Source organism: Mobula birostris, chromosome 3, assembly GCF_030028105.1.
Source record: "Mobula birostris isolate sMobBir1 chromosome 3, sMobBir1.hap1, whole genome shotgun sequence".
Lineage (NCBI taxonomy): Eukaryota > Metazoa > Chordata > Chondrichthyes > Myliobatiformes > Myliobatidae > Mobula > Mobula birostris.
The window spans coordinates 4,168,449-4,196,115 of record NC_092372.1 but is presented as its reverse complement, the minus strand read 5'-3'; the positions used below and the strand labels follow the sequence as shown (position 1 = coordinate 4,196,115).

At 44.1% G+C, this 27,667-nt stretch overlaps 1 protein-coding gene across 5 annotated transcripts in view; it reads left to right on the top strand.

Annotated features, from left to right (window-relative positions):
- pias2 (protein inhibitor of activated STAT, 2) overlaps nucleotides 1-27,667 on the top strand; it is a 109,923-nt gene that overhangs the window by 60,078 nt on the left and 22,178 nt on the right. For 3 of the 5 annotated variants that reach the window (XM_072252163.1, XM_072252160.1, XM_072252162.1), the window contains exons 8-11: nucleotides 1,167-1,240; nucleotides 3,305-3,465; nucleotides 14,690-14,829; nucleotides 27,380-27,560. In XM_072252163.1, the coding sequence (XP_072108264.1) occupies nucleotides 1,167-1,240; nucleotides 3,305-3,465; nucleotides 14,690-14,829; nucleotides 27,380-27,560 (556 nt within the window). Of the gene's footprint in view, nucleotides 1-1,166; nucleotides 1,241-3,304; nucleotides 3,466-12,918; nucleotides 13,004-14,689; nucleotides 14,830-27,379; nucleotides 27,561-27,667 lie in introns of those variants that run through there. The other 2 variants (XM_072252161.1, XM_072252164.1) reach the window with 2 other exon arrangements.

Sequence of the window (27,667 nt, the reverse complement as noted above, 5' to 3'; positions counted from 1 at the left end):
GCTGCTGTTGTACCGTTGGGGGGGGAGGAGAGAGAGAGAGAGTGAGTGAGAGATGCAGTTGGTTTCAGGAAGACCTTTTGATGTCCTCTAATCCCGCTGTAGACACCGACTGTGACCCCCGCCCCCCCCCGTTCTGGATACGATCATTCTTCCACGGTGAACCGGGCACCCAGGCAAGGGCGGACACCCACCCCAGGTTCCCACCAATAGTACCTTTACACCCTGTGAGCCTCTGATCGGTTCCCGCGAACCAGTCCTCCAAAGTCTCACCAACTTGTGGGGGCACTCTGCTGTTTCCAGGGTCTCGTGGCGTGTCTCGTGCCTTAGCAAACCTGCTCTTTTTATCCCCCTGCTGGGGTATCACCTGTCCATCAAACTTCAAACAGTTCAGGTTCAAAGCAACCGGTCTGTCAATATCTGAATTGTGTTTCTTTCTCGTTAATCTCTCTCTTCTGTCTTATTAGCATTTTGAATGTTTCTCCATTGTCTTCCGTTATCTCTCTCATTAGCATCATCCGTCCGGTAGCTCTGCTTGGCGTCACACATGACAACATGTAAACCCAATGTGTGTGCGTGGTTCTTTATAGCCTTTCTAAATCCTGTCCTGCCATGCAACATCCACCCTGCCCAGGCATGCCTGGACAAGGCAGAAAACGTTGCAGCTTCTGATTTGGGCAACATTTCAATGAACTTAAATAATGAACTAAAATAACAAATTACACGATTTTAAAAAAAAGTTGTGTGGTAGGGATATGTCAAGCAACATACATAAAAATTGCTGGTGAACGCAGCAGGCCAGACAGCATCTATAGGAAGAGGTACAGTCGACATTCCTCGTGTCTGTGTTTTTAAATTCATGCATGTTGCTTGAATTTCCGGTATCTGCATATTTCCTCATGTTTACGTTTTTAAATTCATCGACTGTACCTCTTCCTATAGATGCTGCCTGGCCTGCTGTGTTCACCAGCATTTTTAATGTGTGTTGCTTGAGTTTCCAGCATCTGCAGATTTCCGCGTGTTTGTGTTTAGGGATATGTCAAGGTGATTTTCATGATCAGCAGCCCAAAATCCATAAGATACACCCAAAAGTATTTAGGAAGCAAAATCTTTGTTGTCCAGTGGTATTAATAACTCAGTTACAATTGTTACTGTTTATATTTCTTCAGTTAAAGAGAAGCTGACTGCAGATCCTGATAGTGAAATTGCAACCACAAGTCTCAGAGTCTCATTGATGTGTCCAGTAAGTTGCTGGTTTATCAGCATTTATCAGGGTGTGGGAATTACTGTACTTTTTCTCTAGATGCCCTTGGGTGAGTATTCCTGTAGAATAAATCATGCATTCTTCTTTGTAACATGCAATTGAAATGATAGCTGAAACTAATCCAATATTTGTTTTAAATTCTGAACTATCCTTCTGCAACATGTGAAATGTACACTCATTGGCCACTTTATTAGCCACAGGATTAAATATGTGGGTTGCTGGGTGGTGCATAACCCTAATTGCTTTATTGTCACATGTGGTAGATGCAGAAACATGTTCTATGTACATGCAACAAATAAATCTGAATCAGATTCTGAAATGCATCAACGACCAACACTGTCCGAGGATGTGCTGGTGGTAACCTGCAAGTGTAGCCATGCTTCCAGATGCAAAAACATCTTGTCCACAACTTACTAACCTTAACGCACATGCTTTTGGAATGTGGGAGAGAACCAGGTCACCTGGAGGAAACCAACACAGTCACGGGGAGAATGTACAAATTCCTTACAGAAAGCAGCGAAAATTGAGCACAAATCACTGCTGTAATCATCTCATGCTAGCTGCCTTCATGAAAAGGATGTTAAAGAATATTTCAGAGCATTCAGTGCTGTGCATTTCAGCAAGTTTGCCTTCACACTGGCAGACACAAAGTCCAACAAAAAAAAAACTAGACTACCAAAAATATCTTGGAAGTTAATGATGAGTTTCAAGTTTTTTGAAAAAAGATTCACCTGAGATCTTTAAAGTGAAGCTTTCTTTATAAAGCTCTGAATTAGCAATATCAGTGGGAATAAACTGGACAGATGTTAAAGAGATATCATGTCTGAATGGGAAGCAGCCCTCTGAAGATCCTGTTTTAGGTGTTTGTAATAGAACATAAAGTCAAAGTGTGACAAGCAAAAAAACAGGCTGCAGAGGGAACTGAGCAGATCAGGCAGCATCTGTAGAAGGAAATTGACAGTCAGTTTTGGATCGGGATCTTTCATCTGGACTAAGAGTAGAGGGGCGATAACAGGTATAAGTGCCGGTCATGTCCCCTCTATTCTTTGAGTCTAGATGAAAGGGCTTAGTCTGAAATGTTAACTACCCATTTCTCTCTAAAGTTGCTTCCTCAAGGACTGAATTCCTTTCACAACCTTTTTGCTCTATATTAGAGCATCATCAGTCTGTCTAAATTTACACTCAGTGGCGACTTTATTAGATACATCTGTATACCTGCTCATTAATACAAATACCTAATCAGCTAATCCTGTGGCAGCAACTCAATGCATAAAAGTACGCAGACATGGTCAAGAGGCCAAACATCAGAATTGGGAAGAATTGTGATCTAAGTGACTTGGACTGTGGAATGATTGTTGGTTCCAGATGGGTGTGGTTTGAACATCTCAGAGACTGATCTCCTGGAATTTTCACACCGGCAGTTTCTAGAGTTTACAGAGAGTGGTGCAATAAACAAAAAACATCCAGTGAGTGGCAGTTTTATGGGTGCCTTGTTAATGAGGGAGGTCAGAGGAGAATGGCCAGACCAGTTCAAGCTGACAGGAAGATGACAGTATCTCAAGTAACCACGTGTTACAACAGTGGTGTGCAGAAGAGTATCTCTGAAGTGGATGGCTACAGCAGCAAAAGACACTGAACATGCAGAAATACACTTGGTGGCCACTTGATTAGGTACCTCCTTGAACATTGCACAGATGTATAGGTTAGGGTTAGTAAGTTGTGAACATGCTATGTTGGCATTGGAAGCTTTGGGGATACCTGTGGGCTGCCCAGCCCAAGATATTCCTCAGACTGTTGGTCGTTGACACAAACGACACATTTCACTGTTTACTTTGATGTCTCACTGTGCATGCAACAAATAATGCTGATCTCTTTGCTTTTATTCACTCTGATATTCTGCATCAACTAGTTGTCAAAATCAGAATCTACATATTTTACTGTTAAACTGAACTTGTAATTTTTTAGTTTCACAAATAAAATTAGTGTGCGTATTGATTTGAGTTAGTTGTATGAAGTTTAACGTTCGGCTTTTGATTTTTATAGTTGGGGAAGATGCGCCTGACGGTCCCTTGCCGTGCTGTCAGTTGTACACATCTACAGTGCTTTGATGCTGCACTCTACCTTCAAATGAATGAAAAGAAGCCCACGTGGATTTGTCCAGTCTGCGATAAAAAGGCATCCTATGAGAGTTTAATAATAGATGGGTATGTTGTAAACATTGGCAACAATTTAGTTTTACTATCACCTTTTGTGTTTTACAAATGGTATCTTCTAGTTTTTGTTTTTCTTTGAGTAACCATAGATCAGAAAAAAGAAACACGAGAATTTTAGAGGGATCACTTAATGCTTTTCAGCCCAATAGTTTCTGAGACACAACAGTAGTTGCACTCTGCAGAATAATCTCTGTTTATTCTCCTCCAGGGAGGTGAATAAACAGTCGGTATTTTGGCTGAGAATCTTCATCAGGACTTGGCCTGAAATATCAATTGTTTATTCCCCTCCATAGATGCTGCCTGACTTTGAGTACCTTCAGCATTTGGTGCGTATGCTTAAGATTTTTAGCCTCTGCAGAATCTCTTGTGATTATAGAGTCATAGAACACTACAGCACAGAAACAGGCCCTTTGGCCCCTCTAGTCTTTACAGAACTATTTATCTGTCTAGTCTCATCAACCTGCACCATACCCCTCCATACCCCTCCCACCTATGTACCTATCCAAATTTTTGTTAAATGTTGAATGCAAACCTATATCCACCATTTGTGGTGGCAGCTTGTTCCATACTCTCACCACCCTCTGAGTGAAGATACTCGCCACATGTTCCCCTTAGACATTTCACCTTTTACCTTTAACCCATGACCTGTAGTTGTCATTCCACCCAACTTCAGTGGAAAAAGTCTGCATTTACCCTATGTATGCCCCTTATATTCTATGTATACATCTCTATCAAATGTCTATGCGTGGAGTATAGGAAATAACGTGGATGATCTTGTTGCACTATTACAGATTGTCAGGTAGGATGTTGTGGCCATCACTGAACCACAGCTGAGGGATGGTTGTAGTTGGAAGCGGAATATCCAAGATTACACATTGTATTGGAGGGGTAGGGGGTAGGCAGAGGAGGTGGCTTGGCTCTGCTGGTAAAAACATGGCATCAGATCAGTAGAAAGACGTGACATAGGATCGGAAGATGCTGAAGCCTTGTGGGTTGAGTTAAGAAACTGCAAGGGTAAGAGGACCCTGATGGCAGTTTTATACAGGCCTCCCAACAGTAGCTGGGATGTGGACCACAGATTGCAATGAGATATAGAAAGGGCATGTCAGAAGGGCAATTTTATGATAGTCATCAGATACTTTAGCATGCAGGTCGATTGGGAAAATCAAGTTAGTAATGGATCTCAAGAGAGTGAGTTTGTTGAATGCGTAAGAGATGGCTTTGAGAGCAGTTTGTGATTGAGCCTACAAGGGGATCAGCTTTACTGGATTGGGTGTCGTAATGAACTAGACGCAATTTAAGGAGCTTAAGGTAAAGGAACTCTTAGGAAGCAGTGATCACAATATGATTGAGTTAACTTAAAGCCTGATGGGGAGAAAGCAAAGTCTGTCATAACAGAATTTCATAAGGACATAGGAAATGGGAACAGGAGTAGGCCATCTGGCCCATCGAGCCTGCTCTGCCATTCAATATGATCTGGCCATACGCATCTCCACCTAGTTACCTTTTTCCCAATAACCCTTAATTCCCCTACTATGCATATCGTTGTTCCTTCATTGTCGCTGGGTCAAAATCATGGAATTCCCTCCCTAACAGCACTGTGGGTGTACCTTGGACTGCAGCGGTTCAAGAAGGCAGCTCATCACCACCTTCTCAAGGGCAACCTGGGATGGGCAGCTGACTTAGCTGGCGACACCCGCATCCTGTAAATGAATAAATTTTTAAAAATCTATCAAACCTTGTCTTAAATATATTTACTGAGGTAGCCTCCACTGCTTCACTCACAACACGCTGGAGGAACTCAGCAGGTCGGGCAGCATCCGTGGAAATGACCAGTCAACGTTTCGGGCCAGAACCCTTCGTCAGGACTGAAGAGGGAAGGGGCAGAGGCCCTATAAAGAAGGTGGGGGGAGGGAATGAAGCCTCCACCGGTTCATTAGGCAGAGAATTCCACAGATTCGCCACTCTCTGGGAAAAGCCCTCCTCATCTCCATCCTAAATCTACTCCCCCGAATCTTGAGGTTATGTTCCCTAGTTCTAGTAGTGTAGTGTCTGAGAGAGGAGTTGGCCAAAGTAAGTTGGAAGGAGCTGTTGGTAGGGTAACAGCAGAGCAGCAATGGTGTGAGTTTCTGGAGGAAATGAGGAAGGTACAGGATAGATGTATTCCAAAAACAAAGAAGTACTCAAATGGGAAAATAGTACAACTGTAGCCGACAAGGGAAGTCAAAGCTAATGTAAAAGCAAAAGAGAGGGCATACAACAAAGAAAAAAAATAGCAGGAAGATAGAGGTTTGGGAAGCTTTTAAAAACCTACAGAGAGCAACTAAAAGAATCATTAGGAGAGAAAAGATTAAATATGAAAGCAATATCAAAGTGGAAAGTAAAAGCTTTTTCAAATATGTGAAAAAAAAAGAGAGATGAGAGTGGATATAGGACCGCAAGAAAATGAGGCTGGAGAAATAATAACTGGGGACAAGGAGATGGCTGATTAACTAAATGAGTATCTTGCATCAGTCTTCACTGTGTCATATGTTGAAGGATGTGAGGGAAGAGAAGTGAGTGCAGTTACTATTACAAGGGAGAAGGTGTTCAGAAAGCTGAAAGACATAGAGCTACATAAGTCACCTGTGTAACTACATACAAGGGTTCTGAAAGAAATAGCAGTAGAGATTGTAGAGGCATTAGTAATGATCTTTCACGAGTCATTGGACTCTGGCATGGTGCCAGAGGACTGGAAAATTGCAAATGTCATTTAAGAGAGGAGGCAGGCAGAAGAAAGGAAATTATAGACCAGTTAGCCTGACCTTAGTGGTTGAGAGATGTTGGAGTCAATTGTTAGGGTTGGAGTCAGAATCAGGTTTGTTATCACCAGCATGTGTCGTGAAATTTGTTAACTTAGCAGCAGCAATTCAATGCAATACATAATATAGAAGAAAAAATAAATAAGTAAATCCATTACAGTATACGTATATTAGATAGTTTAAAAATCGTGCAAAAAGCAGAAATAATATATATTTTTAAAAAGTGAGGTAGTGTTCATGGGTTCAATGTCCATTTAGGAATCTGATGGCAGAGGGGAAGAAGCTGTTCCTGAATCGCTGTGTGTGTGCCTTCAGGCTTCTATACCTCCTACCTGATGGTAACAATGAGAAAAGGGCATGCCCTGAGTGCTGGAGGTCTTTAATAATCGATGCTATCTTTTTAAGACACCGTTCCTTGAAGATGTCCTAAGTACATTGTAGGCTAGTACCCAAGATGGAGCTGACTAAATTTACAACCCTCTGCAGCTTCTTTCAGTCCTGTGCAGTAGCCCCTCCATACCAGACAGTGATACAGCCTGTCAGAATACTCTCCACGGTACATTTGTAGAAATTTTTGAGTGTATTTGTTGACATGCCAAATCTCTTCAAACTCCTAATGAAGTATAGTGGCTGTCAAGCCTTCTTTATAACTGCATCAATACGTTGCAACCAGGTTAGGTCCTCAGAGATCTTGACACCCAGGAACTTGAAACTGCTCACCTCTCCACTTCTGACCCCTCTATGAGGATTGGTAAGTGTTCCTTCATCTTGCCCTTCCTGAAGTCCACAATCAGCTCTTTTGTCTTACTGACGTTGAGTGCCAGGTTGTTGCTGCAGCACCACTCAACTAGTTGGCATATCTCACTCCTGTATGCCCTCTTGTCACCACCTGAGATTCTACCAACAATCGTCAACAAATTTATAGTTGGTATCTGAGCTATGCCTAACCACACACCTTGGAAGCAGTTGTGCTTTTTAGCTGTATCAGGCTGAAATGAGAATATTTAATCGTATCCCTTGAGAGTTCTGCCACACGAGTTGCCTTGAGGTGCCCCGTCTCCCTGTGTGGAGTACTTGGAGACGCAGGACAAGATAGTACAAAGTCAGAATGGTTTCCTTCAGGTAAAATCCTGCCTGGCGAACCTGTTGGACTTCTTTGAGGAGATTACAAGTAGGATAGATGAAGGGGATGCAGTGGATGTTGTTTATTTGGATTTTCGGAAAGCCTTTGACAAAGTGTCACACATGAGCCTGCTTATCAAGTTATAGGCCCATGGTATTACAGGAAAGTTACTAGCATGGTTAGAACATTGGCTGATTGTTTGAGGCAGCGAGTGGGAATAAAAGGATCCTTTTCTAGTGACCAGTGATTAGTGGTGTTCTGCAGTGGTTGGTGTTGGGACCACTTCTTTTTATGCTGTATATCAATGATTTAGGTGATGGAGTAGATGGCTTTGTTACCAAGTTTGCAGATGACACGAGATTGGTGGAGGGGCAGGTATTGTGGAGGAAACAGGAAGGCTGCAGAAGGACTTCAACAGATCAGGAGAATGGGCAAGAAAGTGGCAAATGAAATACAATGTTGGAAAATGCATGATTATGCACTTTGGTCATAAAAATAAAAGTGCAGACTATTTTCTAAATGGGGACAAAATCCAAAAATCTGAGGTGCATAGTGCCTTGTGAGATCTTGTGCAGAATACCCTGAAGGTTAACTTGCATGTTGAGTTGGTGGTGAGGAAGGCAAATGCAATGTTAGCATTAATTTCAAGAGATCTGGAATACAAGAGGAGAGGTGTGATACTGGGGCATTATAAGGCACTGGTGAGGCCTTATCTTGAGTATTGTGATCACTTTGGGCTCCTCATCTGTGAAAAGATGTCCTGCCATTATAGATGGTTCAGAGGAGGTTCGCAAGGATGATTCTGGGAATGAAAGGAACGTTTGATAGCTCTGGGTCTGTACTCGCTGGAATTTAGATGGCTGGGTTGGGGGATCTCATTGAAACCTTTCAAATGTTGAAAGGCCTAGACAGTCGATGTGGCTGAGTCTTGGACAAACAAGCACAGCCTCAATACAGAGGGACATCTATTTAAAATAGATGCAGAGAGGTTTCTTCAGCCAGAGGGTGGTGAATTTCTGGAATTTGTTACCATAGGCAGCAGTGGAAGACACATTGTTGGGTGTATTTAAGGTAGAGATTGATAGGTTCTTGATTGGATTTACGTGGCATCAAAGGTTATGGGGAGAAGGCCTGGGAGTGGGGCTATGGAGCGGAAAAAAGAATCATCCATGATTGAGTGGCATAGCAGGCTCATTGGCCAAATTGCTTAATTCTGCTCCTATGTCTTATTGTCTATGGTCAAGTCTCCTTTTATTCTCTGATACTCTAGGGAATAAAATCCTAACTTGTTCAACCTTTCCCTATAAACTCAGGTCCTGATGTCCTGGTAACATCCTTGTAGATTTTATCTGCACTCTTTCAATTTTATTGACATCTTTTCTGTAGGTAAGTGACCAGAACTGCACACAATACTTTAAATTATGCCTCACCAACATCTTCACAAAAAATGCTGGTGAACGCAGCAGGTCAGGCAGCATCTCTAGGAAGAGGTGCAGTCGACGTTTCAGGCCGAGACCCTGCGTCAGGACTAACTGAAAGAAGAGATAGTAAGAGATTTGAGAGGGGGAGGGGCAGATCCTAAATGATAGGAGAAGACAGGAGGGGGAGGGATGGACAGGTGATTGGCAAAAGGGATATAAGGCTAGAGAAGGGAGAGGATCATGGGATGGGAAGCCAAGGGAGAAAGAAAGGAGGAGGGGAGCCCAGAGGATGGAGAGCAGGCAAGGAGTTATAGTGGGGGGGACGGGGGTGGGGGGGGGGGGGGGGAATGAATAAATAAATAAATAAATAAGGGATCCGGTACGATGGGGAGGAGGGGAATTAACGGAAGTTAGAGAAGTCACTGTTCATGCCATCTGGTTGGAGGCTACCCAGATGGAATATAAGGTGTTGATCCTCCAACCTGAGTGTGGCTTCATCTTGACAGTAGACCTAACCAGTTCCTCTCTACCACCACTCTCCTCCGTCCAGCGGAATTAGTCCTTACTATTAATAATGTCTCCTTTGGCTCCTCCCACTTCCTCCAAACTAAAGGTGTAGCCATGGGCACCCGTATGTGTCCCAGCTCTGCCTGCCTTTTTGTTGGCTTTGTGGAACAATCCATGTTCCAAGCCTATACTGGTATCTGTCCTCCACTTTTCCTTCACTACATCAACGACTGCATTGGTGCTGCTTCTTGCACGTATGCTGAGCTCGTTGACTTCATTAACTTTGCCTCCAACTTTCACCCTGCCCTCAAGTTTACCTGGTCCATTTCCGACAGCTCCCTCCCCTTTCTTGATCTTTCTGTCTCTATCTCTGGAGACAGCTTATCTACTGATGTTTGCTATAAGCCTACGGACTCTCACAGCTACCTGGACTATTCCTCTTCCCACCCTGTCTCTCGCAAAAATGCCATTCCCTTCTCAGAATTCTTCCGTCTCCGCTGCATCTGCTCTCAGGAGGAGACTTTTCATTCCAGGATGAAGGAGATGTCTTTTTTAAAAACGCAAACAACAGAAATTCTGCAGATGCTGGAAATTAGTTAGTCTTCGTCAGGACTAGACAAAGGGTCTCGGCCTGAAACGTCGACTGTACCTCTTCCTAGAGATGCTGCCTGGCCTGCTGCGTTCACCAGCAACTTTGATGTGTGTTGAAGGAGATGTCTTCCTTTTTTAAAGAAAGGAGCTTCCCTCCCACCATCAACTCTGCCCTCAAACGCATCTCTCCCATTTCACGCACATCTGCTCTCACCCCATCCTCCCACCACCCCACTAGGAATAGGGTTCCCCTTGTCCTCACCTACCACCCCAGCAGCCTCTGGGTCCAACATATAATTCTCCGTAACTTCCGCGCCACCTCCAACGGGATCCCACCACTAAGCACATCTTTCTCTCCCCCCCCCCCCCCCCCCGCTTTCCACAGGGATGGCTCCCTACGCGACTCCCTTGTCCATTCGTCCCCCCCATCCCTTCCCACCGATCTCCCTCCTGGCACTTATCCTTGTAAGCGGAACAAGTGCTACACATGCCCTTACACTTCCTCCCTTACCATCATTCAGGGCCCCAGACAGTCCTTCCAGGTGAGGCAACACTTCACCTGTGAGTCGGCTGGGGTGATATACTGCTTCCGCTGCTCCCAGTGCGGCCTTCTATATATTGGCGAGACCCGACGCAGACTGGGAGACCGTTTCACTGAACACCTACGCTCTGTCCGCCAGAGAAAGCAGGATCTCCCAGTGGCCACATATTTTAATTCCACGTCCCATTCCCATTCTGATATGTCTATCCACGGCTTCCTCTACTGTCAAGATGAAGCCACACTCAGGTTGGAGGAACAACACCCTATATTCCATCTGGGTAGCCTCCAACCTGATGGCACGAACATTGACTTCTCTAACTTCCGTTAATGCCCCTCCTCCCCTTCGTACCCCATCCCTTATCTATTTATTATTTTTTCCCCTTTTTTTCCTCCCTCTGTCCCTCTCACTATAACTCCTTACTTGCTCTCCATCCTCTGGGCTCTCCTCCCCCTTTCTTTCTCTCTAGGCTTCCCATCCCATGATCCTCTCCCTTCTCCAGCCTTGTATCCCTTTGGCCAATCAACTTTCCAGCTCTTAGCTCCATCCCTCCCCCTTCTGTCTTCTCCTGTCATTTCGGATCTCCCCCCTCCCCCTTCTACTTTCAAATCTCTTACTATCTCTTCTTTCAGTTAGTCCTGATGAAGGGTGTCGGCCCAAAACGTCGACTGTACCTCTTTCTATAGATGCTGCCTGGCCTGCTGCGTTCACCAGCATTTTTTGTGTGTGTTGCTTGAATTTCCAGCATCTGCAGATTTCCTGGTGCTCACCAACATCTTATGCAGTTTCAACATAACATCCCAACTCTTGTACCTAGTTTTTTGATTTATGAAGACCAACGTGCCAAAAGCTTTCTTTGCTACTCTATCTACCCATGACACCACTTTTAAGGAATTATGGATCTGTATTACCAGATCCCTCTGCTCTACCACACTCTTTAGTGTCTTGCCACACACTATGTAAGCCCTACCCTGGCCTGTCCTGCCAAAGTGCAACACCTCGCACTTATCTGCATTAACTGTACGGTACTGTATGGGGGGGGTGGGGGGGAGATAATCATCAGGGGAATTCTTGCCACTCAGAAACTCAATCAGTACACTGAGCCTGTTATCTTTCAGTGTACCAAGTCATTACAACCCAGTGATCTATACATCTCAAGGAATATATTTCATTTCCTGATGAAGGATCTCGGCCCAAAAGATCAGTTCTTTTCCATAGATGCTGCCTGGCCTACTGAGTTCCTCCAGCATTTTGTGTTGCTTTCATTTTATTACCTGTTTTTACTCCTATTGAGAAACTGATAAAATCAATTGTATTCTCCTCAAAGAATCTTGCTCTTAACCTTCACTCTGTCCTGATCCATCAGTTCTTTCTTTAAAAGCTGGTAGACCCTTTCCGGGATTGAGACTATGTGTCAGCTGCATTTTGACAGTCTTTATCTCCCAGCATCCCAGCATCAGAAACATTCAGATCCATCCATGACTGTTCTGTAAGCTGTTCATAATTTACTTGGCAGCTCATGTCCAATTGTCCTCTGGTGGTGCTGTGGCTAGGGCCTGGGTTTGGTTCTGATCTCTGGTGCTGTATGGGGTTTTTGTTGTCTCTATGACTGCGTGGGTTTCCTTTCCACATCCTGCTGGCTGCGTGGATTAGCTGCTGCAAATTACTCCTCGTGCAGTGGGGAAGTAAGGTGGTCTTAATGGGTGTCTGTGATAGAAAATGTATTCAGATAGGAGTGGGGCTGAGCAGGGGGAAAGAAAGGATCAGTGGAGCAGACTCGATGGGCCAAATGGCCTCATTCTGCTCCTATGTCTTATGGTTTTATGTGAGGGAATGGGCTTCCTCAGATCTAGCATTAAATCAAATGACCAATTAGCTTGCTTCTTTTTGTTTATGATGGCATGGAACATGCCATTCCAGCCCATTAAGCCACTCCACCCAGCAATCCACACATTTAACCCTGGCTTAATCATAGGACAATTTACAATGACTAATTTACTTAGTAACCAGTATGTCTTTGCACTGTGGGAGAAAAGCAGAGCACCTGGAGAAAACCCATGTGTACAAACTCCTTACAGACGACATTGGAATTGAACTCTACCCTGAGATGTAATAGCATCATGCTAACCGCCACGCTACTGAGGGCCCCATGTTGTGACGAAATAGATCTCTTGTCCTCTATGTCTCTCTTTCAGAAAATTAGAATAGATTAGATTATGAGGACACTCAGTCCTCATTTATTGTCATTTAGAAATGCATGCATTAAAAAATGATACAATGTTCGTCCAGAATGATATCACAAGAAACACAAGACAAACCAAGACTAAAACTGACAAAACCACATAATTATAACATATTGTTACAACAGTGCAAAGCAATACAGTAACTTGATAAAGAGCAGACCATGGGCACGGTAAAAAAAAAAAGTCTCAAAATTCCGATAGCCTCATCATCTCACACAGACGGTAGAAGGGAGAAACTCTCCCTGCCATGAACCTCCAAGCACCGCAAACTTGCCAATGCCGCACCATTGGAAGCACCCGACCGCAGTGGACTCTGAGTCTGTCCGAAAACTTCGAGCCTCCGACCAGCCCTCTGACACCGAACACCGTCCTCTGCCGAGCGCTTCGACCCTGCCCTGGCCGCCGAGCAACAAGCAAAGCCGAGGACTCGGGGCCTTCTCCTCCGGAGATTCTGGACCACACAGTAGCAGCAGCAGTGAAGAAGGCATTTCAGAAGTTTCACCAGATGTTCCTCCGTGCTCTCACGTCTGTCTCCATCAAATCAGGATTGTGCATAGCACCCTATTTGACAGGTAAGACATCACCACCGGAGTGGCCTCTGCGAGCTGCGTCGCGCTGCCATCTTCTCCTCCCGCCATTAACCATAATGGCAGAAATTTCAGTCATCTTGATTGTATTGCTTGTGTGCTCTCTGGTATATTCCTTACTTAGATTAGTTTTCGAACTTGGGAACTTGATAATATTAGGAGGTTTGCACAGAATGATATGAATGATTAACTACTATTAATAATTGGTATGAGAATGGGACAAGATCATCTCAGAGAACAAATTTTCCTGAAGTAGGACTTAGCAAAGCCACTGCTATATTATTTCCCATCCCTGCCTTTTTAAAAATACTAATTTACATTTGTGACCATGTTCACTCTGTTAATTAGCCTTCCATAGTTTGGTCAATCATTCTCCTATTGAATACACACAAGATGTTGGAGGAACTCAGCAAGTCAGGCAGCATCTCTGGAAATGAATAACCATTTGATATTTTGGCCCTAGACCCTTCATCAGGGCTGGAAAGAAAGGGGGAAGATACCAGATTAAGAAGCTGGAAGGAGGACAAGCTGGAAGGTGACAGGTGAAGCCAGGTGGGTGAGGGAGGGCGGATGAAGTAAGAAGCTGGAAGGTTATAGGTGGAAAAAGGAAAGGACTGGAAAAGGAGTCTGATAGGAGAGGAAGGGAAGGAGGAGAGGAACAGGGGTGGTGACAGGCCAGTGAGGAGAAGTGGTAAGAGAACAGGGGGGAATAGAAAAATTTGGCAGGTGAGGAGAAGAGGTATTCTCCGATATAATGTGTTGTAACAATATGTTGATGGTTTTGCCGAGGTTTTAGTTGTGTCATTTGATGTGAGCTTGAAGCTTTGGGTATTTTCTTGCTGTTGAAGTTCCCTATTTGATTTAGCTGTGCCGTACGCAACTCCCCAATGCAGGATGCTGCTGGTCCCAGTAATCAGAGTCAGAGACCGAAGAGAACAACTGTGTTTACATTTACTCCTTATACTTCCAGGCTTAAGGGCTCATCACATCAAGTAGCCAAAATCCACATCAGGTTTAATATCACTGGCATATGTCATGAAATTTATTGTTTTCCGGCAGCATTACAATGCAATAGGTAATAAAACCTATAAATTACAATAAAAAATATATTTTTTTAATATTTAAATTAAATAAGTAGATCAAAAAGAAAATAATGAGGTATTGTTCATGGCGTCATCTTTTGAAGTGTCCTCAGTACTGGAGAGGCGAGTGCCAGTGATGGAGCTGGCTGAGTTTACAACTTTCTGCGGCTTTCTCTAATCCTGTGTACTTGGCCTTCCATACCAGACGATGATGCAGCTAGCTACAGGTTCTATAAGACAAGTTTATATCTGAGTTTTGGTTGATAATACTTGTATTACTTTTGACTTTTGACATTAAGATAACTTTGTATTTTCTTTCAGATTGTTTATGGAAATCCTGAATTCTTGTACTGATGTAGATGAGATTAAGTTTCAAGAAGATGGCTCTTGGTATCCAATGAGGCCCAAGAAGGAATCTTTGAAGCTATCCAATTCACAATGTACAAAAGTTGAACTTGCATGTAGGTATAAATTCTTGGACTTAAGGATGCTTTCCTTGTTTAAAAAAAATGCCATTTTTCTGTAATTTGATAGCTGAAAAGATGTAAGGTTTTTTAATCAGACGGTTCATGAGTATTTGTGTATATGGCCCTTTAACTAGGAAAGAATCTGCGGGCATTGCAGAGAATCTAGAAGAAGTTCATGAGAATAAGCAACACACACAAAATGCTGGAGGAACTCAGCAGACCAGGCAGCACCAAGATAGAACATGTAGAACATAGAACATGGAAATCTACAGCACATTACAGGCCCCTTGGGCCACAATGTTGTACTGACCATGAAACCTATTCTAGAAACTGCCTAGAATTTCCCTTGTGCATAGCCCTCTATTTTTCTAAGCTCCATGTACCTATCTAAGAGGCTCTTAAAAGATCCTATTGTATCTGCTTCCATCACCACTGCCAGTGGTGCATTCCACATACCCACCACTCTCTGTGTGGAAAAACTTACCCCTGAAATCTCCTCAGTACATATTTTCAAGCACCTTAAAACTATGCCCCCTTGTGTTAGCCATTTCAGCCCTGGGTAAAAGCCTCTGGCTAGCCAAACAATCAAAGTCCCTCATCATTTTACACAGCTCCATCAGGTCACCTCTCATCCTCTGTCGCTCCAAGGAGAAAAGGCCAAGTTCACTCAATGTATTCTCATAAGGCATGCTCCCCAATCCAGGCAACATCCTTGTAAATCTCCTCTGCACCCTTTCTATGGTTTCCACATCCCTCCTGTAGTGAGGTGACCAGAACTGAACACAGTATTCCAAGTGGGGTCTGACCAGTTTCTTGTATAGCTGTAACATTACCTCACGGCTCTTGAACTCAATCCTGCAGTTGATGAATGCCAGCACACCATAACCTTCTTAACAACACTGTCAACCTGCGCAGCAGCTTTGAGCATCCTATGAACACGGACCCCAAAATCTCTCAGATCCTCCACACTGCCAACAGTATTACCATTAATATTATATTCTGTCTTCAAATTTGACCTGCCAAAATGAACCACTTCACACTTATCTGGGTTGAAATCCATCTGCCACTTCTCAGCCCAGTTCTGCATCCTATCGCTGTCCTGCTGTAACCTCTCACAACCATCCAGACTATCTACAACACCCTCAGCCTTTGTGTCATCAGCAAACTTATTAATCCACCCTTCTACTTCTTCATCCAGGTGATTCATAAAAATCACAAAGAAGGGGGTCCCAGAACAGATCCCTGCGGGACACCACTGGTCATCGACCTCCATGTAGAATACGAATCATCTACAGCCACTTTTGCCTTCTGAGGGAAAGCCAATTCTGGATCCACAAAGCAAGGTCTCCTTGGATCCCATGCCTCCTTACTTTCTGAAAGAGTCTTGCATGGCGAACCTTATCAAATGCCTTACTGAAATCCATATACACTACTCAATCTTCAATGTATTTTGTAAGATCCTCAAAAGAATTCACTCAGGCTCGTAAGGCACGACCTGCCCTTGACAAAGCCTTGCTGACTATTCCTAATCAGATTATGTCTCTTCAAATGGTCATAATTCCTGCCTGTCAGGATCTTCTCCAACAACTTGCCCACAACTGAAGTCAGACTCATTGGTCTATAATTTCCTGGGTTATCTCCGCACCCTTTCTTGAACAAGGGAACAACATTTGCAACACTCCAATCCTCCAATACTTCTCCCATCCTGTTTGATGATACAAGGATCATTGCAAAAGGTTCAGCAGTGTCCTCCCTCGCTTCCCACAGTAGCCTGGTGGTATATCTCATCTGGTCTCAGTGACTTATCTAACTTGATACTTTTCAAAAGTTCCAGCACATCCTCTTTCTTGATGTCTAAATGTTCAAGCGTTTCAGTCCACTGTAAGTCATCTCCACAATTGCCAAGGTCTTTTCCCCCAGTGAATATTGAAGCAAAGTATTCATTAAATACTTCCGTTACGTCCTCCGACTTCATGCACACGTTTCCACTATCGCACCTATTTTCTATTTTCTATTTTCGCATGGCTCATCTTCTTGCCCCACTTGTATATAGAATTCCATGGGGTTTTCGTTAATCCTGCTTGCCAAGGCCTTCTCATGGTCCCTTTTGGCTCTCCTAATTCCATTCTTAAGCTCCTTCCTGGCAACCTTGTAATTTTCTAGACCTCTAACAGTACCTAGTTTCTTGAATTTTTCGTAAGCTTTTCTTTTCTTCTTAACTAGATTTTCTGCATCCTTTGTACACCATGGTTCTTTAACCCTACCATCCTTTCCCTGCCTCAATGCAACATACCTATGCAGAAATCCATGCAAATGTTCCCTGAACATTTGCCACATTTCTGCCATGCATTTCCCTGAGAACATCTGCTCCCAAGTTCCTGCCTAATAGTATATTTCCCCCATCCCATACTGCCTGGCCTGCTGGGTTCTCCAGCATTTTGTGTGTATAGCTTTGGATTTTTAGCAACTGCAGATTTTCTCATGTTCATGAGAATGAACCTGGGAATATAAGGGTTAATGTATGAGGAGCGTTTGATGGCTGTCGGTTTGTGCTTGCTGGAGTTCACCAGTTTGAGGGGGGGAATCTCACTGAAACAAATCAAATATAGAAAGGCTTAGGGTTCTTTGCGGCACCCCTCTGTTTTCCTGGATGTTTGCGAAGAAAAAGAATTTCAGTATGTATATTGTATAAAGGCCCACCAGCACCTTTACTTCCTGAGAAAACTAAAGAAATTTGGCCTGTCCCCTAAAACCCTCACTAATTTTTATAGACGCACCGTAGAAAGCATTCTTCTAGGGTGCATCACAACCTGATATGGAAGTTGTCCTGTCCAAGACCGAAAGAAGCTGCAGAGGATCGTGAACACAGCCCAGCACATCACACAAACCAATCTTCCGTCCATGGACTCACTTTACACCGCACGCTGTCGGAGCAGTGCTGCCAGGATAATCAAGGACATGATCCACCCAGCCAACACACTTTTTGTCCCTTTTCTCTCCGGGAGAAGGTTCAGGAACTTGAAGACTTGTACGGCCAGATTTGGGAACAGCTTCTTTCCAACTGTGATAAGACTGCTGAACGGATCCTGACCCGGATCTGAGCCGTACCCTCCAAATATCCAGACCTGCCTCTCAGTTTTTTTGCACTACCTTACTTCCCATTTTTCTATTATGATTTATAATTTAAATTTTTAATATTTACTAATTTTAACTTAATATTTTTGTTATTTAATATTTGTAATCCAGAGAGTGTGAAGCGCAGAATCAAATATCACTGTGATGATTGTACGTTCTAGTACCAATTGTTTGGCGACAATAAAGTATAAAGTATTTAAAGTATACATTTGTCTGACACAAAATGTACCTACTGAAACCTATTGAGTGGATGTGAAGAGGATGTTTCCTGTAGTGGGGGAGTCTAGGACCAGAGGGCACAGCCTCAGAAAAGAGGAACATCCCTTTAGGGAAAAAAAAAGAAAAATTTCTTTAGCAGAGGATGGTGAATCGATAGAATTCATTGCCATAGATGTCTGTTGAGACAAGTTATTGTGTGTACTTAAGTCGGAGGTTGATCAGTTCTTCATTAGTAAGGAGGTCAAAGGTTACAGGGAGAAGGGAGGAGAATGGTGTTGAGAGGGATAATAAATCAGCCGTGATGGAATGTGGAGCGGTTTTGATCGCCTGAGTAGCCTAATTCTCTTTCTGTACGTTTTAGAATCTATTTAAATTTGCTGAGCACCAGTTCTGAGCTGATGGTTTCAGTAGTGTCTATATTTAAGCACTGGTTCTGAGCCGATTACTAAATATTGTCATTTAGTACAATGGTTTTTCCAGAATGATATCAGAGAGACACATAACAAACCGACTTAAAAACTTGACGACAAACTACTTAATTATAACATATAGTTACAACAGTGCAAAGCAATACCGTAATTTGATAAGAACAGACCATGGACATGTAAAAGTCTCAAAGTTTCTTGAAAGTCCCATCATCTCACGCAGACAGTGAACCACCAGGGCCGCAAACTTGCCGATGCAGCATTCTGGAAGCATCCGACCACAGTCCGACTCCGAGTCCATCCGAAAACTCTGAGCCTCCGACCAGCTCTCCGACACCGAGCACCATCTCTGCCAAGCGCTTCGATCCTGGCCCCAGCAACAGGCGATAGGCAAAGCCGAGGATTTGGGGCCTTCCCCTCCGGAGATTCTGGATCGCACAGTAGCAGCGGCAGCGAAACGGGCATTTCAGAAGTTACTCCAGGTGTTCCTCCGTGCTTCTCACGGCTGTCTCCATCAAATCCGGATTGTGCACAGCCCTCTAGTTAACACATACGATATCATTCGGAACGGCCGCGTGCTCTGCGTTGTGCCGCCATCTTCTCCCCTCCCTTAAGATCCTATCCTTAAGAATCCTTTCCAATAGTTTGCAGACCACTGACATAAGACTCACCGGTCTGTAGTTCCCAGGATTCTCCCTATTACCTTTTTTTAAACAAGGGAACTACATTTGCCATTCTCCAATCCTCTGGCATCTCCCCTGCAGCCAAAGAGGATTCAAAGATCATAGCTACTGCTCCAGCGATCTCTTCTGTCACTTCCCACAGCAGCCTGGGGTATATCACGTCCGGCCCTCGGGGCTTACCAATCTTGATGTTTTTAAGAAGATCCAACACTTCTTCCTTAATCTACACATTGTCCAGCACACAGACCTGTTCTATTTCGACCTCACCCTGATTAAGGTCCTTTTCACTTGTGAATACTGAAGCAAAGTATTCATTTAGGACCTCCTAACCTCCTCTGCCTCCAGGCACATGTTGCCTTCTTTATCCTTTAGCAGCCCCACCTTCATTCTTGTCATCCTTCTGTTCTTCACATATGCATAGAACGCCTTGGGGTTCTCCTTAATCCTATATGCCAAGGCCTTCTCATGCCTCCTTCGAGCTCTCCTAAATCCCTTCTTAAGCTCCTTCCTGGCTACCCTATATTTCTCATGAGCCCTTCCTGCTTCTTATATCTAAAATAAGAATTCTTCTTCTTCCTCTTCCTCTTGACGAGTTGCCTCGCATGTTTCGTCAGCCACGGTTCCCTTTTCCTACCATTTTTTTCCTTGTCTCAGTGGGACAATCCTATCCTGAACCCAGCACAAGTGGTTCCTAAACTTCCTCCTCATTACTTCTGTGCTATCACCCTTGAACATCTGTTTCCAATTTACTCTCACTAGTTCCTGCCTCATCCCTTCATAGTTAGCCCTTCCCCAGTTAAGCACTTTCCCATTTTGTCTGTTTTTATCCTTTTCCATAGCTATGCTGAAGCTAAGGGAGTTGTGGTCACTCTCACCAAAATGCACCCCCACCAAGATGTCTGTCACCTGACCAGGTTCATTACCCAGAACTAGATCCAGTATGGCCTCTCCTCTCGTCTGCCAGTCCACATGCTGTGTCAGGAATCCTCCTTGAACACACCTGACAAAGTCAGCCTTTGTCCAGCCTTGTTTGAAATAGTGGGAAGGTGTTTATCCCACACCAACTTGCTGTCAATATTAATACCAAGGATTACTAGCTCCTCCTTTAAATCTAGCTTGCAGTTCCCAAAATACAGATCGGGGTTAGCTGGATTCCTCTTCCTAGACATCACCATCGCCTTGCACTTAGTAGACTCAAAGGTGACATTCCAGTCGCCTGCCCAGGCTTTCATCCTGTCAAGATCCCTATTCAGGCCTGCTGCCACTGTATTACTCTCCTGCTCTAATTGGTGCAAATAGTGTGGAGTCGTCAGCGTACAGGTATAGCTCGTTACTGAGTGCATCAACCAAGTCGTCAATGAAGATGGAAAACAGGGTATTGAACCCTGTGGTACAGATGCATTGATGGTTGAAGAATCAGAAGCCTGACCAGAGGTAACAACTTTGATGGTCTGGCTGTACTGTGATCAGGTCTAAAATCCATACTGCCTTCTTGAGATTAAGTTGTTACGGAGTAGGTAGTTCTGAACTTGTTTGTGGACTGCTGCTTCCATTACCTTGCTGTTGACACTGAGTAAGGATATGGGGTGGTAATTTGTAGGATCAGCTCTGGAATCCCTCTTGTGTACGTACTGGTGTTAATGATGCTATTTTCCATTGTTCTGGGAATACACCACTCGAGAAGCGTAGCTGGAAGAGATGGCAGAGAGGACTTGCAAGTTCTGCACTGCATTCCTTTAAGACCCTAGTTGGAATCTGGTCTGGGCCAGATACTTTATCAGGCTGAAGCTGTTGCATAATTTTCCTGATGTCTTCAGGTTTGAAGATGATTTTGTTCAGCAAGGTGGTAGGAAGCTGCTTGACATCTGGTGGCTGGTCATTAGCATTTGTGAGCCGACATTTATCTGCAAAAGCCCGACAGAAAATATTGGCCTTATCCTTTGCTGTTGTATGTACAGACCCATTGTGCTCAATGACAGGGATGTCAGAGTGGCCTGGTCTTCCAGAGAGGAAGATCACAACATTCCACCATTTCTTGCTGCTAAGGTTACCACTGGTTAAGTCATTTTTGAGTTTGATGTTATGGTTTCTTCTGGCCTGTCTCTCTGCTCGATTGTATGACTGCCTAGCCTGTGCAAACTTCTTATTATACTTAAGCACTGGTTCTGAGCTGATGGTTTCAGTAGTGTCTACATTTGAGCACTAGTTCTGAGCTCATAGTTTCAGTAGTGACTGTATTTAATCACTAGTTTTGATCTGATAGTTTCAGTAGTGTCTGTATTTAATCACTAGTTTTGATCTGATAGTTTCAGTAGTGTCTGTATTTGAGCACTAGTTCTGAGCTGATGGTTTCAGTGGTGTTTGTATTTCAGCAATAGTTCTGAGCAAATGGTTTCAGTAGTGTCTGTATTACTTTGAGCACTCGTTCTGAGCTGATGGCTTCAGTGGTGTTTGTATTTCAGCAATAGTTCTGAGCAAATGGTTTCAGTAGTGTCTGTCTTTCAGGACTAGTTCTGAGCTGATGGTTTCATTACTGTCTGTATTACTTTGGTGAGCACTAGTTATGAACTGAGGCAATGTACAAGTTTGTGAACCCTGTAGGATTTCTCTATTTCTGCATAAATGTGACCTAAAATATGATACGTAGGTCCTAAAACTAGATAAAGGGAACCCAGTTAGATGAATAACAGAGAAAACATTTTACTTGTTCATTTATTTATTGAGAAAAATTATCGAATCGTACATGTATTTGTTGGAAAAAGTATGTGAACCTTTGTTTTCAGTGACTGATGTGACCCCCTTGTACAGCAATAACTTCAACCAGATATTTCCAGCAACTGTTGATCAGTCCTGCCCACTGGCTTGGAGGAATTTTAGGTCATTCCTCTGTACCAAACTGCCTCATCTCTGGAATGTTGCTGGGCTTCCTTGCATGAACAATTTGCTTCAGGCCCTTCCACAACATTTCTTACAGATTATGGTCAGGACATTGACTTGGCCATTCTAAAACACAAATTTTCTTCTTTTTAAATCATTCTGTTGTTGATTTACTCGTCTGTTGGGTCATCGTCTTGTTGCATCATCCAACTTCTATTATGCTTCAGATGATGGACTGATATCTAGACATTCTCCTGTAAAATGTCTTGATACAATTTTGAGTTCATTGTTCCCTCAGCAATTCCAATCTGTTCAGGCCCTGAGGCAGCAAAGCAGCCCCAAACCATGATTCTCCTTCCACCATGCTTCACAGTTAGGATGAAGTTTTGGTGTTGGATGCAGTGCCCTTTTTCCTCCAGTCATAGCAATGTACAATTCTGCCAAAAAGTTCCACTGTTGTCTCGTCTGTCCACAGAACATTGTCCCAGAGGTGTTGTAGAACATACAGGTGGTCTTTTGTGTACTTGAGACGTGCAGCAATGTTTGGAGAGCTGTGGTTTTGTGGTGTCCTGTCATGAACACCATTGTTGACCAGTGTTTTCTTTACGGACGCATGAACAGAGACTTTAGCAAGTTCTAGAGATTTACGCAGGTCTTTTACTGTTACCCATGGTTTGTTTTTCACCTCCTTCAGCATTGCACCTTTGCAGGATGCCCACTCCTAGGGTGAATACTTTACAACTCCTCCCTTGGAGGGTCAGACACCCTGAGCCAATAGGCTGGTCCTGGACTTATTTCCTGGCATTTACATATTACTATTTAATTATTTATGGTTTTATATTGCTTTATTTATACTCTATTCTTGGTTGGTGCAACTGTAACGAAAACCAATTTCCCTCGGGATCAATAAAGTATGACTATGAATAGTGCCTAGTTAAGGTCAACGGTTTCTTGACGGCGCCCTTGTGCTTTGGGAGGGGAATACTTCAGGGATGACCATGTCGGGACAGCTGTATGTGGTTTTGTGGAGCCATTCCTGTGCCTTCTCCACAAGAGGTTTATGAGTTTGGTTCTACACAAACCAGACATGGAGGTCATCCTGTCGGCTTACATCGATGACACCCTCCCTATGGTCACTGACCCAGTTGACTTGCAGAGTCTGTGAGACTGCCAGCAGGTCTTTTTGGCTGCGTCCTCTGCAAGGGTCAACTGAGAGAAGAGTGCAGGCCTCTTGGTGGGTCAGTGGCAGATGGACTCCCTACCGGAGGGGTTGAGAGTATTTGCGTGGAGCACCACGCACCTCTTCTATTTGGGGGTCTGCATGAGCTCATTGGAGGAGGCCTGGCTGACGAAATGGCAGGATTTGGAGACAAAAATCTCTGCCTGGCTGTGGCGCTGGTCAGCCCTCCTTCGTGTGATCTCATATCAGGGAAGGGCTTTAGTTAGCAATCAGCTGGTTGCCTCCATGGTATGGTTTCAGCTGACTGCATTGGTCCCACCCAGAAGAGGCTAGTGGACGACTTCTGGGGCAAAAGAAGGCATTGGATCTCTGCGATGGTCCTGAGTCTTCCGGTCACAGAAGGCACCCAGTCCTTGGTGTGCATGCGCATGCAGCTGGCGGCTCTCCGCCTCAGGACCCTGCAGAGAGACATGATCTGTGACAATCCTCCAAGATGGTACACGCTGGTGATACGCTTTCTGCGCCGGGGACACTGCCTGCAGGAGGGCACACAAACACCGACAAGCAGTATCAGCTATGCCACTCTGAGGGAATTACCCCACTTCTACCAGAAACTGTGGAGTGTATGGGGTCTGCCTTCATCCAGGCAGGGTGCTTCTGCGCCATTGGGCGGTGCTGTCACTGCTGGGAGGACTGGTCCCGATTCGATTACATTGGGTGTCAGAAGGTCGCGGGGAAGTGGAGGGGTTCCGGCTGCACCACCACACGACGTGCTCAGGAGACCACATGGGAGAGGGTCCCACATAATGTGAGTTTTCACGTGGGGATACCCACCGTGCTGTTCTGTGACACTCCAAAGTGTTTCTACTACTGCACACCTTTCACTTCCTTGCCCTTGTCTGCTGACCGGACTGGTCTTGGCATTCTGTGGTATCTGGCAATGGAGGAGGTCCCTAGTGGAAGTCTCTTTATGCAGGTGTCCTTCCCCTGTACACTGGCGACCTGGGGTGGAAGGTGTTGCATTGGGCAGTACCATACAACAGGTTTTTGAGCAGGTTCACTTGACATCCCATCTAGCTGTCCATTCTGTGGGCTGGAGGAGTTGGTGTACTATGCTTACACAGAGTGTGAGAGGTTGCAGCCCTTCTCTGAGTTTCTCAAGGGGCTGCCTGCTCCTTTTCCAAGGATACATTTGTGCCTGGCTGTCCTTGGAGAGGGAACATGCGGTCGCAACGGGCACATTGGGGGATTTTGGGAGTGGTGGGCCCCCAAGGTATTGAATGTTTTATAGACAGTAGTAACCATATTTTAATCTGAGTCTACTCACTGTCTTGTAAATACTGAATGTTTGTACCTTGTGTATTTGTGAAAATTCTACAGGGTTCATAAACATTCTGGCACCACTGAATTGGGGTTGGGCTTCATCTATTTTTCTCCCTTGGTAGTTTTCTCTCTTCCATCTATCCACTGGTGTCATCTGGGATTCTGTCTGAAGCTAAAAATCATGTTCTGATGAGCAGTTATCACTAATATGCTTATTTGCAAAATGGTGGAAGCTGTAATTTTTCAAGTATAATCTGGCAGTTTTTTCATAATATGTGTAATTGGATATGCTGGAACAGGACTATTTTCTATCAATTATTTCTTCAAAGTTACTTCTCCAGATTAACATGACCTCTAAGTCAAATGTTCAACCTTCTCTTTGGTTAGGCTTTTTCCAGTGGTAGAAAGTTACTAAGACCTTCAGTAAATTGGAAGGAAGCCGGCCATGTGGATCAGTGCAGGGGCAGTTCTAAGAGGAGGAATTCACAGGAAAGGCCAGTGTTGGGGAACAACTTGTGGGCCTAGTCAGACAAAATTTAACAGTACATAGGACATAGCACATTATACCACAGTAAAGGCCCTTTGTCCCGTGTGGTGACAATCTTTTAACCCATTCCAAAATCAATCTAACCATTTCCCGCTACATAGTCCTCCATTTTCCGAATAGAATGTAGAACATTAAACGGAAGAGTTTTAAATTTTGAACCCTTAGTAGGCTTTTCATCATCATCATCGTTGTCATTATGATGCAGCTGGTCATGGTCTTTGATCATGATCATTCTTGGCGCAATTTTCTACAGAAGTGGTTTGCCATTGTCGTTTTCTGTACAGTGTCTTTACAAGACAGGTGACCCCAGCCATTATCAATACTCTTTAGAGGTTGTCTACCTGGCGTCAGTGGTTACATAAGCAGGACTTGTGAAATTCTATTGTACCTGCTGTCGTGGCTTCATGTGATCCTGGTTGGGGGTGGGGGGCTAAGCAGGTGCAACGCCTTGTCCAAGGATGCTCTGCAAGCTAGCAGAGGGAAGGAGTCCCTTACACCTCCTTTGGTAGAGACATATCTCCACTCTGCCACCCAATTTTGGTAGACTAGCAAGTGTGAAGGTGAATAGGGAAGAATTGAAAAATCTATTTTGTGTTTCCAGCTTCAAATTCATTGTCCTGTCTGTTGCCACTTATTTTATAACTCTTGCTGTCATTTCATCCTCAGGTCCTGCGCACCCTTCCAATATTTCATAACACTTGCCATCATTTTATCCTCAAGTACTGTGCACTCTTCCTGCTGACTGTTTCACAGCTTTTGTTTTTGTTTTGCTATCAAGCTCAGATACAGCTACCAGACTCCTGAACCAGTGTGGATAACTTCACTCACCTCAACTCTGAACTGACTCTACAACCTGCAGGCTCATTTTCAAGGACTCTACAACTTTTTTTTTTGTTATTTGCATGATTTGTCGTCTTTTGCAAATAGATTGTCAGTCTTTATTAATTATCATCTTCTTCTTAAGCCCCATTGCCCCTACTGGGACGTTGGCTGCCGACAGCAGGTCACCAGAGTCCTCTGTCCTGGACCAAGTCTTTCAGGTTGTCCCTAGGTGTAGCCCATCTTCTTGGTGTACCTTCCTCTTCCAGGGATGAGGTCTTTGGAGCTTCTGTCGGCGTTTCTATAGCACTGGGTTTTTACGGGATGCCCTATCCCCCTCCTTTCACAGCCAGGCTTGGGATCATCCATAGCGAAGTTAGTTCTTCATAAATTCTATTGCATTGCTTTGTTCTTTTGTAAATGCCTGCAAGAAAGTGAATCTTAGGGTAGTATACGGTGATATGTAGATATTTTGATAATAAAAATTACTTTGAACTTTGGGTTCTATTTGTTTTTCATCGCAAAGATCATGTTGTTTCACATCCAGTGCAATATTTCAGCCCATCTGCTGAAACCCTACAACTCATTTTCAAGCAGCACACACAAAAGTTGCTGGTGAACGCAGCAGGCCAGGCAGCATCTCTAGGAAGAGGTACAGTCGACGTTTCGGGCCGAGATCCTTCGTCAGGACTGTTTTGGATTCAACTATTCTAATAGTTTCTTGCTATTACCTAACCATTCCCCACTATTCTCTTGTTCCCCATTCTGGCCTCTTACCTCTTCTCCTCATCTGCTTATCATCTCCCCCCATGTCCCTCCTCCTTCCCTTTCTCCCATGGTCCACTCTCCTCTCTTATCAGATTCCTCCTCCTTCAGCCCTTTACCTTTTCTACTTAATTCATCTCCCCCCACCAGCTTTTCTCTCCATCCTAATCTCACCTATCACCTAGCTTGTTCTCCTTTCCCACCGCACCTTTTCTTATTCTGACATCTTCCCCCTTCCTTTCCTGAGTTGATGAAGGATCTTGGCTTGAAACATCAACTGTTTATTCCTCTAAATGCTGCCTGACTTGCTGAATTCCTCCAGCATTCTGTGTATATCACCTAACCAGTGCTGTGGTAGATTTGACTGTATCATTTTCAGTCATGGAGTTGTCCTGCAGCACCTAAAGCACAAACCGGTGCACGACTGGTATGTGCTGCCTACTGCCACTTACAGATCAGGTAAACAATGTGTCTAATGTACTGACAGGGGTTGTATTTAATGTGATTAGATCTGTAGTATTTTAAGTTTGTTTTTACTGGCCTTGTAGCAATCGAGTTGTTTAACTTCCAGCAGGTTCAACAGTCACCAACAAGACTGGTTCTGCTGTGCCAACCAGTGAACCAAGTAGCAATAAAAAAGTTGAGGTCATAGATCTGACAATTGATAGTTCCTCCTCGGAAGGGGAGGAAGAACCTCCGCTGAAAAAAAGGTGCATATATCCTTCTGACGCTGAAGAAACTGCCAATAAAAGGTTAGTGGGATTTCTATTGTACTACTTGCTTTTATTCTAAACAGCTGTCTGTTCTTTGTTCCCAGTTAACGGACTTGTTTCTCCAGGGCCTGCCTTTGTCCCTGTCA